The 17,489-nt window shown below is 41.2% G+C and overlaps 1 protein-coding gene across 1 annotated transcript; it reads right to left on the minus strand.

Annotated features, from left to right (window-relative positions):
• Positions 1-8,594: 8,594 nt before the first annotated feature.
• On the minus strand, positions 8,595-14,665 carry PRELID3B (PRELI domain containing 3B). The gene is made up of 6 exons (XM_055721954.1): positions 14,483-14,665; positions 13,511-13,679; positions 13,049-13,138; positions 12,378-12,448; positions 11,421-11,523; positions 8,595-10,726 (listed from the first exon to the last, which is right to left on the minus strand). The coding sequence occupies exons 1-6, from the start codon at positions 14,512-14,514 to the stop codon at positions 10,607-10,609; spliced, it is 585 nt and encodes a 194-aa protein (XP_055577929.1). The 5' UTR covers positions 14,515-14,665; the 3' UTR covers positions 8,595-10,606.
• Between the last annotated feature and the right edge of the window lie 2,824 nt (positions 14,666-17,489).

A 17,489-nucleotide genomic window follows, 5' to 3' on the forward strand; every position in this document is an offset into this window, starting at 1 on the left:
TGTCAGAGTCTGTCTCTGTGATAGCATATGACAGTTAAGAGACAATTGTCAGTGTAATTAGTAGGAACACCAAACAGGAAGACTGGAGAGATAGAATTTCCTGTCCTTAATTTGCCTACTTAATCTCTCTACCGAGATTGCTGAAGAAGACTCCAGTGAGTGCCAGCTGAGATGACATTTTTGGAAGTGGTCACATTAGGATGCTACATTATACTAGTCCCTTCCATCTGGACCAACGATTTATGATATTTTATTTTTTGTTATAACCACTAAACAACTTTGCTTCTATTGAATTTGGGGTTCATTTCTAAAATCCCCATATTACAATCTTTCTTATTTAATTACTTAATTTTAAAGAAATAACTAGTATAAATGAGGCAGAAAATAATTCTTAATTTATTTATTTCCATATTTATCTTTTGTTTGAGCCATTTTTATCCTAATCTTGAGACAGACATGGTATATTGGAGCAGAGCTTTGCAACTTGCAAAAATTAAATAAATTAAAAAATACTTGTTATGACAGTGCTTTTAACACCAAAAGAATGCCAGTGACATGATTTGAAACAAAACATACTTGCTTTCTAAAGCCCAACTATAAGAACAGTAACAAAGATACAAGAAAGCACCAAAGATTTAAGGAAGCCCCTCTTTGTTACCTATGCAACGTTTGATGCACTACTTACATATATAAGGAGATAAAGGGGATGTTATATACAAATGTTGTTTTAATGGTAACATTTGATAGGTATATTAATTATCAGAAAGATTATTTTAAGTCTCATAGGCAGCCCAGGCCACAAGTACAGCTTGGCAGAAAAAAAACTGTGCTAGCAGAGTTGGACATCTGTCGCCCAGCTATGTGTCACTCTGTTCCTGTCCCACACCTTCTCTGAGCCCTCTCCCTACCCCCTGTCTCTCACCTGCTCTTTTCCCCCCAGTTTTCTTTTTCAGCCACATCATCTCTCTCTGTATCTCCAAGTGAAATGCCTGCAATTCTTGTGCAATGCATCAGATTTAAATTCATAATGGAGATAACACAACTTGGATGCACTTACTTGTATACTTCATTCTATTTACTATTTGTTGATCTTGATAAAAACTCAGCATGAATTAAAAAAGTTAAAACTTTGGGAGAGGGTACCATGCTGACACAATATGGAAATTAGGTTAGTGACAGAAATTGTGCTTTACAAAAATTCCAGAATACATATTGTTGTTTATGCAGCTGTAAACAAGGCACCATTATAGATTTGCACAACCTGTTTTCATGCCCAGTTCTGTTTAGATGCTAGGATGTATCTGTAAAGCCCTAAACTTTCCTCAGATAAGAACTTTCAGAGACAGAACTTAGGAAAGAGCACATAAAGGAGGAAAATTTAGAAAGATACAGACAGGCTGCAGAGAGAAGAAGGGATAAGTTAGGAGGGTTAGATGCAGAGATCAGGAGAAGCTGAAGCAGTGCAATTAGCAACATCCAGAAATGTGAGAGTGGCTAAGTCTGGTGGAACTAAAGCTGTGAGATTAGAAATGTCCAAAGAAACAGAGGAAGCGAGGGAAGAAGCGTCCTGAAAGGTTAGGTTGGAGACATCCAGAAAGGGTGTAGAGGTGAGATTAGAAACATCCTCAGAGGTCGAAGAGGATAATTCAGAGGACCCCTGAAACATGAAATGGTTAAAATCAGTGAGATTGAGTGATTCTGAAGAGGTTGAGGAGGTGTACTCTGAGACATCTAGTGAGGATGGAGGGATTGTACAGGAAAAATCCAAGGAAGCAGAGGACGTGTGACTGGAAGCATCAAGGGAGGATGAAGAAGTGAGACTGGAGAGGTCTAGAGAGGGTGAAGAAGTAAGACTGGAGAAATCTGGGGAGGTTATGGAGGTGAGACTGGAGAGATCTAAGGAGATTGAAGAACTGTCACTAGAGAGATCCAGCGAGCCTGATGAAGTGAGACTTGATAAGTCCACTGAAACTGAAGAGGTGAAACTGGAGTGCTCCCAGGAATCTGAAGAGGTGAGGCTGGAGAACTCTAAGGAGATTGAAGAGGAGGTACTGGAGAAGTCTGAAGAAGCTGAAGATATGAGACTTGACAGGTCCAGAGAAGATGAAGAGGTGAGACTGGAGAATTCAACAGAGGAGGAAGAGCTCAGACTGGATAAATCCAAAGAATCTGAAAAGGGGATTTTAAAGAGTTCCAAGGCAGCTGAAGTCTTGACACTGGAGGGGTCCAGGGAGGCCAGAAAAGTGAGACCAAGTAGGTCCAGGTAGATTGAAGAGATGACACTGAAAAGCCAAATAATACGACTGGTGTTAAATCAGAAGTATTTTAAAGAGCTCTAATAACACACCAAAACAAAACAAAAAGACATAATGAACCCAAATAATATTACTTTTGAAAATAACGAAGCATACAGTTTTAATCTTTATGTCTTTTAGCGGTTTCTCTTTTGGTGCAGAAAAAATCTAGTAATAAAAGCTCACAGACTTATTTAGAATATTGCTGCTTCACAGAGGCCCAGTACCGAAGTACAAGTACAGAATAATACGTACAGTAGCAGACATTCTTCTGTCCTGGCATGTTTCTCCTTGTTCAATCAGATTTTATCATTTATGATAGCCTGACAAAGAATACCCTCCTGTCAAGTGCCATCTCCCTGTCCTGAAGGTCTGGAATAAAATAATAGCTATGTAATAGACTGGAAATTAAAATGTTTTTGTTCTTCTTTTCCAGATACCATAGGATATTCAGATACTAGGCTGCTTACTGGCTATGGAGAGAGAGTTAAAAAAAATACACAGTTGTAAATGACAACAATTCAAACCAGGCCTCTGACTATAAAGGTATGAGGGATTATTTCCATTTGATTCATAACATCTAGCTAAAAAAATCTGGATCTTCCTGATGATGCTAACCAAAATGGCAAAGAAACCAGTGCTTTTCTCAGCACTGTGTGCAGGATTTATTTTTGGAAGCTAGCAGCATGCTAAACTGACTCTGTGACTAAGAAATACACATTCCAGCAACATCAGTTCTACTTGTTTTTCAGATATAAAGAAGTCTTATTTTATTACTTTTATTTTGTACCTCTGGACATAAAACCTGTACAGTAATAACAGTAATTTTTCATTTGTGGTTAGTTTGATTTGTTCAATAAAAATATCCTAAAGAGAAGTTTTGATGGAAGGCAGATATCTAATTAAAAAGGGAACAGACAGCTTATATTTCAGTTTATAAAGGTGCATCTAATTATAGTATGAGTAGATCAAGAGGCTGACCTACAGCTGCCTTCTCTCAAGACTGTGCTGCAGAGTAACTGAAACCTGCTGTTGTCTTTCCAGACATAAGCACAGGAACACACATTAAGTTTTTCAGAGAGTCATCACAGAAGTATTTTACGGACCAAGACAGTGAAAGATACACACAGTCAGGAGGCTGCAGCTTCTCAGGCGAATACACCTAAGCTTTGCCCATGTTATTACACAACTGACATGCAGATGCATGTATAATGGATTTAACATAATCACCATGGGTGGAACTCCCACTGAGGTCACCTCTTAACTGAAGCAGGTGTCTGCTGAACATGGACGGAAGTTAACTGGAACGATGTCTTACTATGCAAACATTAACATTCTGGGGATTTAGCACAACACAAAAATTACCAGACTCAAAAAAAAGCTGCTTATGTACCAATGATGAGACCCAGAATAGTTCTTGAGTACACTTAATATTAATTCATAACGCATCTGTAATTTTAGAGCTCATGCAACATGTTCGTAATTCTATGAAGAGTACAATGTTTAAGGTTAAAAGGCAAAACAAATTAATTTCTCTTAACATGCATAATTTGTGATGAAATTAAAAGTTTGCTTGCTTGCTGCCCTATATTCTTAATAAAACAATAGCAATAATTAACCCCTTAAAAGAAATCTCTTGCTATCTAACAACACTATCATTTTGTGACTGACTTCACTGTTAATCTTAAAAGTTTCTCAAATGCATTGTACAGGGGAGAACAAATAATTATACAACAGGTAAATTACAATACAATAGAAAGCCAGTATCAATGTGATTTCCAACAGACTATAAATTGTCATCTCTTCACTGCATTCCTTCTGCCTTAATTTAAAATGGCAAATTTATTGTACATTTTACTACAAAATAACACTATAAAGAAACATGGAATTATGGTCACTACTGTATAAAATGTACAGGTTAGTAATAATGCTTCCTACCTTTGATAGCTGTGGATTTATGTCCTTTCTCTGCCTGTGTAAGCCATACTGGGCTGTGCTGGTAAAGCTCTGCTGTTCTCTCTGCTGCTGACCCTAATCTGTTCCACAGCTACTGGAAATCATGCCGTGCTGATGACAAAGCGGGTCATTGCCTGTTAAATCCCCTCTTGTCCAAGTGCAGCACTGCAAAGAGCATCGGCAGAAAACATACTCTGAAATCAGCTCTAATCTTAAGATAAAATTGCAGTTCTATGCTGTTTCCTATTATGGGACAACATTTTGAAGGTTAGTTGTTGAAGCAGATGAAGACATTAATTTTCAACTTTTGGACACCTGGATTCAAAGTAAAAATAATTTTGCAGTGTCATCCCAGTTCTCAGCTGCCCATTCTACAAAACCTGGCATAATTAGTCTCTGGAGGGACCCAGGATCTGCAGAGCAGAATTCAGGTACACTCAAGTTGTGAGAATCTTTTGCATTACTTCCTATTTTAATGTCTTTAATTACTTTTGTTAGCTATGTTACTTTTTAAATGCTGTTCCAACAAAATAGCATGATACTGTAAAACACAGTTAATAACAATATTGAATAGAAGTTTTAAAAACACCTAGGTGACATCAGTGGCTGGAGCCTGTTCTCAGAAATTTTTGTCTTATAGGTGCTTACGCTTCTTTGAAAGACAAGGGAGACTGAGGATCCTAGATGAGTAAGGGCCATTATTGCATCTCACTTTGCAGACAGGGAAATAACAGCATCTGTGCAGTCACACCCTGCTTCCATTTGTTCTGTCTGTTCTTGCGCAGGAAAAGCAGTGAAGTTGCATTGCTTGCTGGGTGTCCCTCAAAACTGGGAATTATAGAGAAAAAACTCTGGCTAGGAAGGTTATGGGCTTCTAGTACTTCAGTTAGATAATTCAGAATATGACATGACTATAAAATACAAATAAATTCCAAGTGTGGGTTCTGATACACACTCCCTTACTCCCAGTTTCACAACATACCTACTAGATTTTGCTGCAGCTGCTATATGTAAATGAGTTTAAGTCTAGATAAACCAAAGCAGTTCTCTCACAGGTGAATAATATCTACATAGTCCCCCAAAACCCCATTAACAAGAACTCACCCAAATGATGCTTCTTGCCATGTTATAAAACAGATTTCTTACCAGGGTGTCCAAAAAGTTGAACAGGCTCTAGAAATAACAAAATTTACAGCAGGAATAATTGTTTCATTTAATTTGGTGTAAAAAGGCAAAAACCCCCATATTTACTACATATGTTGTTCATTTTGGTATACTGTAGGTGATATATGCAGCTGGATAATATATGTTATCCAGCTGATGCTATTTTGTTTATTTCAGTGTTTTTAATCTTTTTGATTAAAGGACTGTCAAACCTGAGAAAGGAAAATGTATAAAAGCCATCTTGTGATGTACGTGTCTGAGAAGAAAGGCTTTTAACTTAAAAATGTTACTGTTTTACAAAACGAATTTTTACTGTTAAAATAACTTTAAAAATAACTTTTACTGTTAAAATACATTGTTTACAGCATCAAATACTCTTTCTAGTAGATGCAATATGAAATTACTGTAATGCACATTGCAGAGACAATAGGATTTCAGCCCACCCAGACAAGAGCTTCCCATAGATAGGATCCTCCATTTCTGTCCTTTCCATGTGTCTCACCCTGGTGCTGGCTGCATAAAGGTTCTATCACTTCTCATATTCATGGCTTTTTGGCTCAGCAAAGGGTGTGAAGACCACACCTTCAGTGCAAGGGAAGAAGTAGGACAGGACAGCCAGGAGTGAGAAGGCTGGCAGACACAGGATTGTTTCCTTTCCTTGAAGGTAAGCAATTAGTTCAGCTTAATTGTAACATGTAACCCCACCTTGAGAATAGTTGAATTCCATGACAACATATAAAGCTAAGCTATCAAATTATTTGAGAAAGAAATTATCAGGTTCTGTGTAAGTAAAAAAACCTTCACCTTGAGAAACAGAAGGATTCTAAAACAGCTTGGTGCTTTTGCACAAGCTCTCTTCGTTGGCATTCTTCAGTTCTATAAACGTGAACCTCTACGGGATGTGATCTTTGGAACTGACTGTCAGCGCCAGGGGGCTTTGAAAGGTTGCAGTTACCAGACAAGGGTGCTTAGGTTTACCGTATATGACATTTATTGGAAATAAACTGTACAGTCCAGCGTAACTGCAAGGACAGACCACAACAGACAGATCAGCAATGTTGTAGGAAACAGTGGTTGAAGTTTTTTCTGTTTCTTCTAAAAAAACCCACTGGTTTACATTTATAGTTAACTGCTATATAACTGAACAGGTGCTGACACCCATTGTCAGCAACAAGAAATACTTCTCAGATAAATTAAGCCTTTTTAAAAGTCTGCATTTCTATTGCTGACTGAAGAAAGTGGTATTATTTTAGTGTTCATATAGACACAAGTCATTAGTGTCACAGTAAGTTAGGATTTTGCTTTCTTCCATGGTAGCAGCTTTCATTATTTCAGATTGTCAACTGCAGTACCTTGCAGAACATGAGAGTAATAGGCAATTAGCAAGGTGCACAAACACAAGTCTTCAACAAGTTTATAGTGCAGATGGGTACATGGAAGCTAGACGACTACACACCATTGAAAAAGATCTAAACCCTATAGATCTGTTCTTTGAACGCCTTGCAGTTAAGGTAAAACAAGTTAATTCATTATACTTGTACTTTAACCATCCTGAGCCTGTCTAAATCAAGAAGTGAAGGAAAAGGTCAGTGTAATTTACAGTAAAAAAATATTTACTAAATTAATGCCAAAATCCCACCACTGATATGGTCAATTCTTATATCGTACCTGAGGAAAAGTAATTTTTGCATTCCCCGTTTCAACTTTTAGATACAAATCAGCTAAGCAGTTTCATTCAGAAGAATCTTTCCACAAGCATATGGCAATGTCTATATAAATATTTGAGAATTCAATAGCAATGTGTTTCCGGTAGAACTGGCAGATGATGCCAGTGTTCAGTCTCAACAGAAGAGGGCATTAAGGTTCCCAAGACCTCAAACTTCCAGCTACTGCAATTTAAACTTCTGTTTTTAAATAAACTGTAATAGCACTTCTAGATTCAATTTATTTTAGAAGGATGCTTTGGAGACTTGTAGCATGTCCCTCCTTCTGTCAGAAATCCTTAGTATTAAATACAGGGAGTACTTAAGGGTCACAGGAGTGTAAGAAAGTCATCCAAAATAATTAAGACAAGTAACAGCAAGGAAACCTAGTAATTACTGAAAACTTCAGGTGAGCAGTGAGAACAAAAGATTTAACAATGCCATCTTAAATATTCTCCAGGTCATTGAGCTTTGGATCAAAAGCTTGCTCACTTCTATTTCTCAGCAAAGTTATGTGAGCAAGTTTGAAGTTTTACTAATTTAAAAGCCTGAATCTGCAGATATGGCAAAACATGAAACCGTTTAGGCAAGCTGAATCAGGTAGGGATCCACCACAGACCACACCACTGATTTACTCACAACATAATCTCATTCCTGCACCTCTGCCCCTTACATCCCGCCCCCCCCCCCCTTATTGTTTCTTCCTAGTCCTTCAGTTTTTCCTTCCAGCTGTAGCTCCTTTCTCTCACCCACCTTCTCAGCTCCTTCTACCCACCAGAACCCACAGCTTCTCTGCACTTCCTCAGGTCACGCTCACTGCAGTTACCGGCACATTCATCTATAGCACTGCAATTCATCGGAGCATCGCCAGCCCTGACACTGCCCTGCAGAGCACTGTGAAGCTGATCCACAGGGAACACATGACTTGCTGAAGTGGCTGGCGAAGAAACCAGCCAAGTAGGTACACACACCGAGCACAGGGCAGGTTGTCTTCTTCCTTCCCCTGCGATAAGACAGCACATACACCGTAACTGCTGCACACGCAGCCCCCCACTCCCCATCAAGCAAAGCTACTTTAGGTGCAGTCTCCCACTGTGAGAATTGGGGGTAAACAGACAAGCTGTTACATGACTGTCAGGACCCAAACATTTTGTTCTCTTCTGCTCTTAAGAACAGCAAGCACTAGATTCCGTCTGCTGAGACATATTCCTTAACAGGTAAATATGAATCTCAGTCCAGAGATTTAAAATCTTTCTACAGGATTTAGCAAGGTCACTAGTTAACGTGTCAGATTTGCAAAAAAGCAGTTAAAGAAGAAAAAAAAAAAAGACCACAGCAGCTGTAAATGTGCATTTTAGGATATGCATTTCAATAAAAGAAGATACTAACACCAGAGTACCTCTTCACCCCTCTAATTTTAATTACTTACATATCAGTTATAAAAAACAAATAGATCAGAAAGTTTCAGGAACTAGCTAGAATTCAGATAAAATTTTATTTCAAAAGCGCCACATACAGAAAGTCATACTCTCTGACAGAATGAAAATGCAGGCATATAAATGAAAGATAATAACGACCTTTCAAAAAGTTGGTGAATGCTTGCAAAAATTACACATTTTTTTTTCAGTGCAAGGGCAAACTGTGAGTTTATACTATGCAGTCCTTAGTGCAGAAAAATTAGGAAAAGAAAAAAAATTGACTTTAAAATACCAAGTGATGCTAATGGCTAAACAAACATTTAAAATGAGTTTCAAGCATTGCATTTTTATCAGAAATGGTTTCACACACTTTTTAAATTTAAATGCTGTTTCAGTTGTAATAACATGCTGTAAAAGCATGGCAAAACTCAGTTATTTCCATTTAGTAAGGTAGTCTCAAACCATTTCTTTTTAGAAAAATATGTAGAATAGTTAAATTTTTAGAAGTTGTATATATACACCTGTTTTCTTCCCCCTACACAAATCTTGCAGAAGAATGTGTTCCCATGTGTTACCACTTCAAATGAGCTGTGGTTCCCTATGCAGCAGCCACTATTCAATAGGCAATTCTGATGTAACAGAGATGGCATGCAACATAAAATATGCTGGGACAGGTGACATTACAGTTCTTTAAGGCTAAGAGAGTCTTGAAATTACTTGTAAGCTTAGAACCAAAATTCCAGGAAAAGCCTCTGGCACCAAAATACACACATCTGGTAATTCAGGGCTCTGCCTTTCCTTTTTTCCTTCATACTGAAGGAGCCTCATGGGACAGGCAGCCCCTGCTGCAGTCAACAGGACTACCAGCAGACTGGTACACTATGGAAGGAAGGATGTCAAGGTCTGACCTTTAAGTTCCTGCAACTAATGACTGGTGACAGTACCAAGAATCTAATGAGTACCAAGAAACAAACACAAACTGTAGAAAACTTTTTAGTCTCAAGGTTTAAATTTAGAGAGCCTTGTATTGTGAGCAAATTAGTTCAAAATGTAAAGGAACTTCTGGAACTTAGAACACTTTAAAGGACAACACCGTATTTAGCTGATGTCACAGGTTATTTTTGGAGCGTGATCAATTTAATGAGCATATCGTTAACATTTTTTAATATTACTTCCTCTTACGTTTAGGTATCTCCTTAACCAACTTCAAAAAGGTTTTTATAGTCCTTTATGTGGTTCTTCGAAATTTTGAAGTGAACATCTACTATTCATAAATGCCCTGGCAGCTTGCAAGATTTTAAAGCTCTATGTTTATTGTACCCCTTTATTTACTGGGCTTTTAGAAACGGAGATACTTTTCTTATAGAAATTTAAGATAAATTTTTAAGTTACTGCACAGCCAGCTCATTTAATGTTGCATTTCAGAATGGAATTTAGGTCTTAGTAGGTAAGAGACACTTCATATGTTTTACCTATGTTCACTGAAAAACAATTCGAGTACCATATTAGCTCAACCAGTCAAACAAGTTAAAAAGCTTATCAAAAAATATTTTGTACATTCTTTTGTATTTCAAGCATCAAGTAATAAGCTTTCTATTAAACCAAGTTGTATCATACAACTATCAAAAATTAACAAACCGAACAATGCTGGAACAAACCATTCTGCTTAATTTTGGGTTTGGTCCGAAAAGAGGTAGTCCGTAAGTCACACAAAAATAAAAATTCCACAGAAGTTAACTTAACATGCCAGTCTTCACCACATACAGCCTCATCGCTAAATGAAGCTATTTCATACCCGAAAACATTATAAGTTAGTGTTCATGTAAATACAGGAACTATATTTGAAAATTATTTCTTCATCTGTAACCGAAGTTCGGTCCAGCTGAACCAATACACTAACCAGGCTTTACGTATCAACCTCATTAGTAAGAATTCAGCTCTTCTCCAAATTAAATTTGAAACATGCCTAATATACAGGTATGCCTTTAAATAACAAAGGATACATGTATTCAGATTTGGAGAGAAGCTTCAGATTGTTAAATCTCATTAGTAAATACAGGTATATTTACTATCATTTCTCTACAAATGCTGCTGCTGCCATTGAATTCCTCATGGTTCCTCTTGCTGAAGCTGTGAACTCTTCAATTTCAGCATTCAGTCTATTAATTACCCATTCCAATGCTTCACGGCCCTACAGTTAAAGACAAATTTATCAGTGTATTGGTAAATAAGTAAATAGGTTAATCCCTATCTTACTGAAAATGACTAGACACAGTAGTTGAAAAGGAAGAAAAGGTACAGAAATACAGGCCTCTGCGGTTATTTTTTTTTACTTCAATAACCACAGTACTGCAGGAACATGTACTGCCTTACATTTCATGAAAAAATTCCTTATGTCAGCAGTGCTCACATTATGAACCACAAAAGACTCTTTACCCAGATTGTTTTATCATTCTTGAAGCTGAACTCAAGATACCTTTGCATTCCCAAAGGACAGACTCTCAACTAAACCACAATTTTCATTACTCCCACATAACTACTTCAGACCTGTCTGGATGTATATCCTTTTTTAATAGCAAAAATTAATAGGATGGCATCAAGAGAGCAGCAAAAGAGTGACAGCACCAGACTATTATTTGAGTGGAGATGTTTTTTCCAGTGAAGATTCAGACAGCATTGCTGGTAATTTATCATCTCCATTCACAGAGAACTAGTTCAGCAAGCTGAGCAATAACTACAGTACTCTACATACTCTACAATAAAGGCAGCAGAACTATGCAGACCCTTCCTAAGATTGCCAACAAAGCCAAAAAGTAAAATGGATATTTTTATTCCCTTTGTCATTTAGCCAGTGGTCACACATTTTACACACGGGACATACTTACTTTATTAGCATTGGAAGAAATTGTGTTTGCCATTAGCCCTTCTAGGTAACTGCTGAGACTGACACCTTTTACAGATATTATTGCTTCTTGTGTCAAAATGGTTCTGAAACAGAGAGCAGGAACTGAATTATTCTGAAGAGCTTAGAAAAGAATGCATTGCTGAAAGAAACTTGCTCCTCCCCAACAACTACATTCCCTCATCAGCTTCGCTGTATAACACAGAACTTCTTGCCCCATAAACACAACCCACTTCCACAGTGCTTAACTGCTTTATGCTTCTACTCATAAAATAAAAACTAGGAGTTCCCACTAAGTCCAAGTGTCCTTTTGTGGCAGTCAACTACTTCCAGCTTTAGCAGCAGGAAGTTCAGTGTGGAAACAACAGATCTGGAGCAAAGGTATACTGGGGAAACAGTATTAACACATCCCTCCTTCAACAACAGGGATTTAATATTTCTGACTGTCATGAGAGAAAAAGCTTCTTATGTTAGAATCCCTAGAAAGACCTTTCACTTACCACTAGCTCCAGCAGTATAGACTCAGTAAGCATTAAACATAAGAAAAAACAAACCAACCCAGCCCCCAAACCTCCAAAATTATAGACTAAAGCCAGATAGATTGTCTACTAGTGCAGGTTCTGTGCTGAGGCCGATGAAGAGATCAAAAATAAGGTGCTGCTAACTGAAGATGTATACAAACTCAGTTACAGACAGGACACAGGACAACTCCCTGAAAAGCTGATCTGAACTGGACTCCATCACAGCATGACACCAAGTTTCCCAGTACTGCTCTGCAGAAGCACTTCTGCCACTCAAGAAAGTGACAGTCCATTTAATTATTTTTTAGACAAGTTACCATAGTAGAAGTGATGTAAATGTCATCTGCTCAAGGGAAACCATGAAAATTTTCAATGCCAAAGTCTACTTCAGGGCAATCTCAGAACAAAGAGGTACTTACTTGTCTGGTTCGTGAGGGTGTGGTTTATAGACAAGCCTCTCATCTACTGACACTAGGTTTGTAAATGAAATCTGTAAAATACAAGACAGGATTACCCCTTGATAAAAATATTAAAGGAATGTAGTAAATAAAAATGCATTTCAAAATTAATGCTTGTATCTGATTTAAATATTATAGTTCCCCTGCAAGTATTAGTGTTGTAGAACAAGATAGAGAAATCTCCAAGTTCAGCATTTGCTGATCTAGTTCCCTCTCCTTAAGTTTTTGAATCATTTACCAGTACACACTGCCATGTGTAAGAACTGCCATTCATACGAACACTTCAGCAGTGGGACCAGACTGATGGGAGTAGAACAAGGAGCAAAACGCTGCGTGACAAGGAAACTGTGACAGCGTACACCAAATGGCTTTTAATTTTTTTTTTTCATAACATCCCTCCCTGCTGCCCCCACAATTACTCCTGTCCAGCTCAGTCTGTTCAGATACTTCAGTCCCAACAAGTTCCAAAAACCTAGTAGCTCCTTTCTGAAAAACAGAGCCAGCCAACACATTACTTAAAGGCTTTACTTGTAGTGTTCAAGTGCAATTTTCAAGACTATTTTCCTTTCTAAATTTACAAGGTATTATTATAATCCGTAATCTATTTCAACTGCGCAAACACAGCTACTTACATTACTGGATTTAAGCTCCATTGTTTTTTTCACTGGGTCAACAACGGAGTGCTCCTGAACATATGTCTTTGTTCTGCACGTGCCAATGAGCTAGAAGACAGACAATCACACAAGGAATTAATAATGCTAATCAACTGCAACTTTTTATAGTGCCTTTAAATGGATAAGTAGTGGTTATTGTATGGGACAGACACCAATACAACAGAATTAGGGTTCAGCTTAACATTAAAACTATTCAGGTGAGACAAATCTCATTTTCACAGTAGAAGCAATCTAAGATTTAGGCAACTTTTGGTTATCAGGAAGTCACTGTGTGTACTGCTGTTGAGTTTTCCCCAATATGTAAATGCTTGTATTTGTAAGGCATTAAAGTTACAAAATGATTTAAGTCTACTACCACACCTGGTCCGTAAGCTTCCCTTCCCTTGGCACCCTCTTCAAGCTCTGTGACACAGTACGCACCGATTTCACGATGGAGGGTATTCCCCACTCCGTGCTGAGCAGCCTGTGGCTGTGCAGCTTCCCGCTGGGGTCTACGTGCCGGTCCAGGACATCGACTCCCACCACGCTGGGGTTCATGGGGTTCGGGTATTTCTGCATGGCAGCCGTCGTTACCGTTTCCCAGGGGTGACTGCCCAAACAGAATCAAGCCACAAAGTTGCACACCTTCAATTTGTAATAGGATTGCTATTAACACCGAACACATTGATTTATATATTTAAAGCAGTTAAATTTCCAGTTCTCAACCCTACAGATACCATTCCCTTGAGGAAGACATCTCTGCTGTGGATCGGATAGCGGTATGTGCAGGTTCGGCACACAACACACCTGACTGATCAGGACCCCCGAGTTCCACTGCCTCCTGGCTTACAATTTGCTACCAGTGATTCCCCTGTGACATAACGCCGTAAAACCGCAATTTCTTTCCAGGTTCCGCTAATACTAATTTAGGAAGCTGTTCCTTTCTTCTAACACCGACTTTCTTCGCGTTATCTTTCAGCGCTGGTGTTTGGAGCACCCAAGCCCCACCGTGCAGCGCCTCACCCGCCGTGCTCAGCCGCAGCGGCACAGGTACACCTCCCGCTCCGCCTCCCGCCCCGCTCGGCCGGCGGCCCCGCACCCTCACCCGCTGCCTCTCCGCAGAACCGCCGCAGCTGGCGGCGGGCCCCGCGTTCGGCTGGCTGGGCTGCCCCCCGCCCCGGGCGGCCCGGGGCCGGCAGCCTGCCCGCCCAGAGCCTGCCAGCGGCTCCCCGCGGCGGCGGCCCCGGCGCGGCAAGGTCGCGCGGGGCCAAGGTCAGTGCAGGCCAGCGAGCCGCGACTGCGGGGCCGGCCCGGGGGCCAACGGCCCGGGGCGGAGACCAGCGGCCCGGGGCGGCCAACTCCCTCGGCCCCGGCCCCGCGGCCGGCCCTGCCTCCCCCTCGCGCCGCGCTTACTCGAATACGTGCTCCGAGGTCCAGATCTTCATGGCGGCGGCGGGCGCGGGCCTGGGGGCGCCGACGCTCCGCACTGTCCCGGCACCGGCCGCTCTGCACCCGCGGGGCCGGGCCCTGCCGCCGCCCGCCGCCGCGCCTGCGCAGCCACCGCCGGGGCGCGGGGCCCCAACCGCCGGGCGGCGCCGAGGTGACGTCACTGGTCACGCGCCGCGCGAGAGCCAGGCCTAAGGGCCCGGGGCCGCTGCGGCCGAGTGGCGGCAGGCGCGTGGCGGATCCGCTTCCGGTCCGTGGCGGGCGGCTTCCGGTGGCGGGGCGGCCTGGCCCGGGCCCAGCGGGCGGGGCCGGGCCGACCCGACCGTCGGGGTCTGCCCCGGGAGTGGCGAGCGGTTCCTGCCAGCTGGGAGCTGAGGTTCCGTTACGTGCGGAAGCGTTCCCCGTTACGCTGCCGTGTCACAGGGCGCTCCTTGCATGAGTGCAGCCGGGTGGTGTCCGCAGGGCGTTACCGGGTGCGGTGGAGTTCCGGTGGTGTGTGCTCGCTCGGGCCACCGGGAGCCCTTCCCTTACCGCCTCGGGCGGAACGGGCCCGCGGGGCAGGCGGCGGGCGGCACCCCGCTGTGCTGGGATGGACCGGCCCGCGGCCGTGAGCGCGCAGCGGGTGCGGCGGCCCCGGCGCTCCGGGCTGTGGCGGGGTGTGCGGGGGGCGCCCGGCTGTGTCTGAGCCCGTGCACAGCGACCACAGCCGTGCCCCGCCGGGCCGACCGGCTGCGGCGTAGCAACTCGTGTTGTAAGTACCGCCTGGGAGGTACTCCCTAACGAACAGTTACAGAACAGCCTTTGCGCTGCTTCCCGTGTTAAGGGCCCATTGTAACAGCCGGGCTGCTCCAGAACAGAGGGGTCTCAAAAAACTGTCCTGAACTGTTCCTCTTCATTATCCTGGGAATAAACCAGAAGTGGTTGATGAGGCTAATAAAGCAGTAAGAGATCAGTTATAGCAACAAAGAAACCTGCGTGCATTTTGTGGCACATCATCAAGCATTTTCTTCTAAATTTATCAAGATCACAATGTTGAAAGTGTCTTGCATTTGTGTAGCAGGAGTATTTTTTCAATCGGGGAGACAGCAGCCCAGCATTTCATAGGCACAACTCTCACCGGGCGAGGAGCTGTGATGTACCCGTAACTGCATAGCAATCACCTCACTGGAAAAGGGGGAGAAGGAAATTTCCCAGAAATAGGTTACTTGACATTTCTAGCAACTTTCTGCAGTGCCAGAAATCCCAGCCAGTCTGTGGAAAGATGCAGTGAATATTACAGAATCATAGAATCATTTAGGTTGGAAATGACCTTTAAGATCATTGAATCCATGGTCCCGCGTGTTCTTGTTGTTCGCACTGAACATCGAATACAAAAGCTATTATACAAGCAGCTACTATTTCATAATAAACTACCAGATTCAGTCAGTAGCAAATACTTCAGTGAGAGCTCTTAGGGAAGTACATTTTTGCTGGAGAGACTGATCTTGATCTTATTTTTTCCTGACCCTTCCACCTCATGGTACTATTTCTAAACATTGTTAACATGCTTGTAATCTATTAGTGTACAAAGTTATTTCTGGGAGAATGCAAGTCAGTTCTAAATCCATTGTAGTCTTAATACCCACTGAGTGATTTTTGCAACTGGAGAATTTTGCAAACATTGTTAAAAATGCTAAGCATTTTGAGGGATCTCAGAGTGCAATATGTAGTTGTGGAAGATGGAAATAGACATTGGCAATGTAGCAGATACCCACCACTTACCCATTAGGCCTCTCATCTTTTTTTTTTTCTGTAAAAGAAATGTTAACTACTGGAGGCAAAGCAAAATTACATCTCCAGGAAGGAAGCATGTCAATATATGGTGCAGATTCAGAGCTAGATCTCAGCAGTTCTTGCTCATATAAACTTCGGTTTATTTTAACAGGAGTTTTGTTCAAGTAAGCTTCTGTATTTGAGCGGTATCAAGGGCTGAACTACTTATAAAGCCTACTTTTAAAGGGAATAACAAAATTATAATTAATAATAAAGCCAGACTTTAGGAAAATAAAATGCTCGTTTGTAGGGGAAAAAGTTGCACACCTAAACATAAGAATTCTTTTCATTAATGATACTGCATCTTGACAATATTGTGTTCATTTTTATGACCAAGAATTTAATACTATAAAATTCTGTATTTTTCCCCTGTATGTTGAGACTATCTCTCTAATAATTGAAATAAAAGAAAACATTCTTTCAGTTAAGTTTGTTCAGCCCCAGATACTACCAAGATAATCATTAAGGACCATAACAGACATCTACAAAAGAATATAAAATCTGTGGAAACCCATGGTCAGATTACTTAGTTCATATATATCTTTCAGGGTGTATTTGCTTATGACTCTGCTAAATGCAGCTGATGCGTGAGATGGGCCGTGTGATTATATGCCTCACATAGATTTCAGCAGGGCAATCTTCTTGGCGCGACCAAGAAAGACTTGAAATGGCTTTTGCCGTTGTGTATGAAAGTGCTCTAAGGTCCCCATGAATTTACTTGCAGAACAAGGCATTATGATTTTGTACTTTCAGACCCGCATTTGCCAGCACGGAGGTGTGAGTTGTCCCCTTTAAGCAGCCTCGTAAAATATCCCATCATTTTGACCGAAAAGCATAAATGTCAGGAAATAGCTCACAAGCCAAAAGCCACTTTATCTCCAGCAGTAGGTCCAGATCATTCATGCACTCCACAATGGCCACAAAACCCCCAGACTGTCAAACCCACTCAGGCTTAGACGATTGTGAATTTAGCATTCTGTAAGAAAAATACAGGTGTTGTATCACACTTAGAAAAGCGAACACCATCCTGGTTCAAAGCTTTAATCCTAGAGATCAACCCGACCACTCTGCAGTACTAAGTGTCACTGAATTCAGAACCGAAAAGGTTTTGGTGACAATGGCAGTGACTGAAGCTGCACTTCTGAATGAAAGTCAGAAGTGG

Source organism: Falco cherrug, chromosome 10, assembly GCF_023634085.1.
Source record: "Falco cherrug isolate bFalChe1 chromosome 10, bFalChe1.pri, whole genome shotgun sequence".
Taxonomy (NCBI): domain Eukaryota; kingdom Metazoa; phylum Chordata; class Aves; order Falconiformes; family Falconidae; genus Falco; species Falco cherrug.

Excerpts from the sequence above, each read along its gene's own strand:
- PRELID3B (XM_055721954.1), bottom strand. The coding sequence starts at position 14,514 with ATGAAGATCTGGACCTCGGAGCACGTATTCGA. Across the intron at positions 11,524-12,377 it reads CACCCTCACGAACCAGACAA|AACCATTTTGACACAAGAAG; the intron begins GTAAGTACCTCT and ends TCTCTGTTTCAG. Across the intron at positions 10,727-11,420 it reads TTTCTTCCAATGCTAATAAA|GGCCGTGAAGCATTGGAATG; the intron begins GTAAGTATGTCC and ends CTTTAACTGTAG.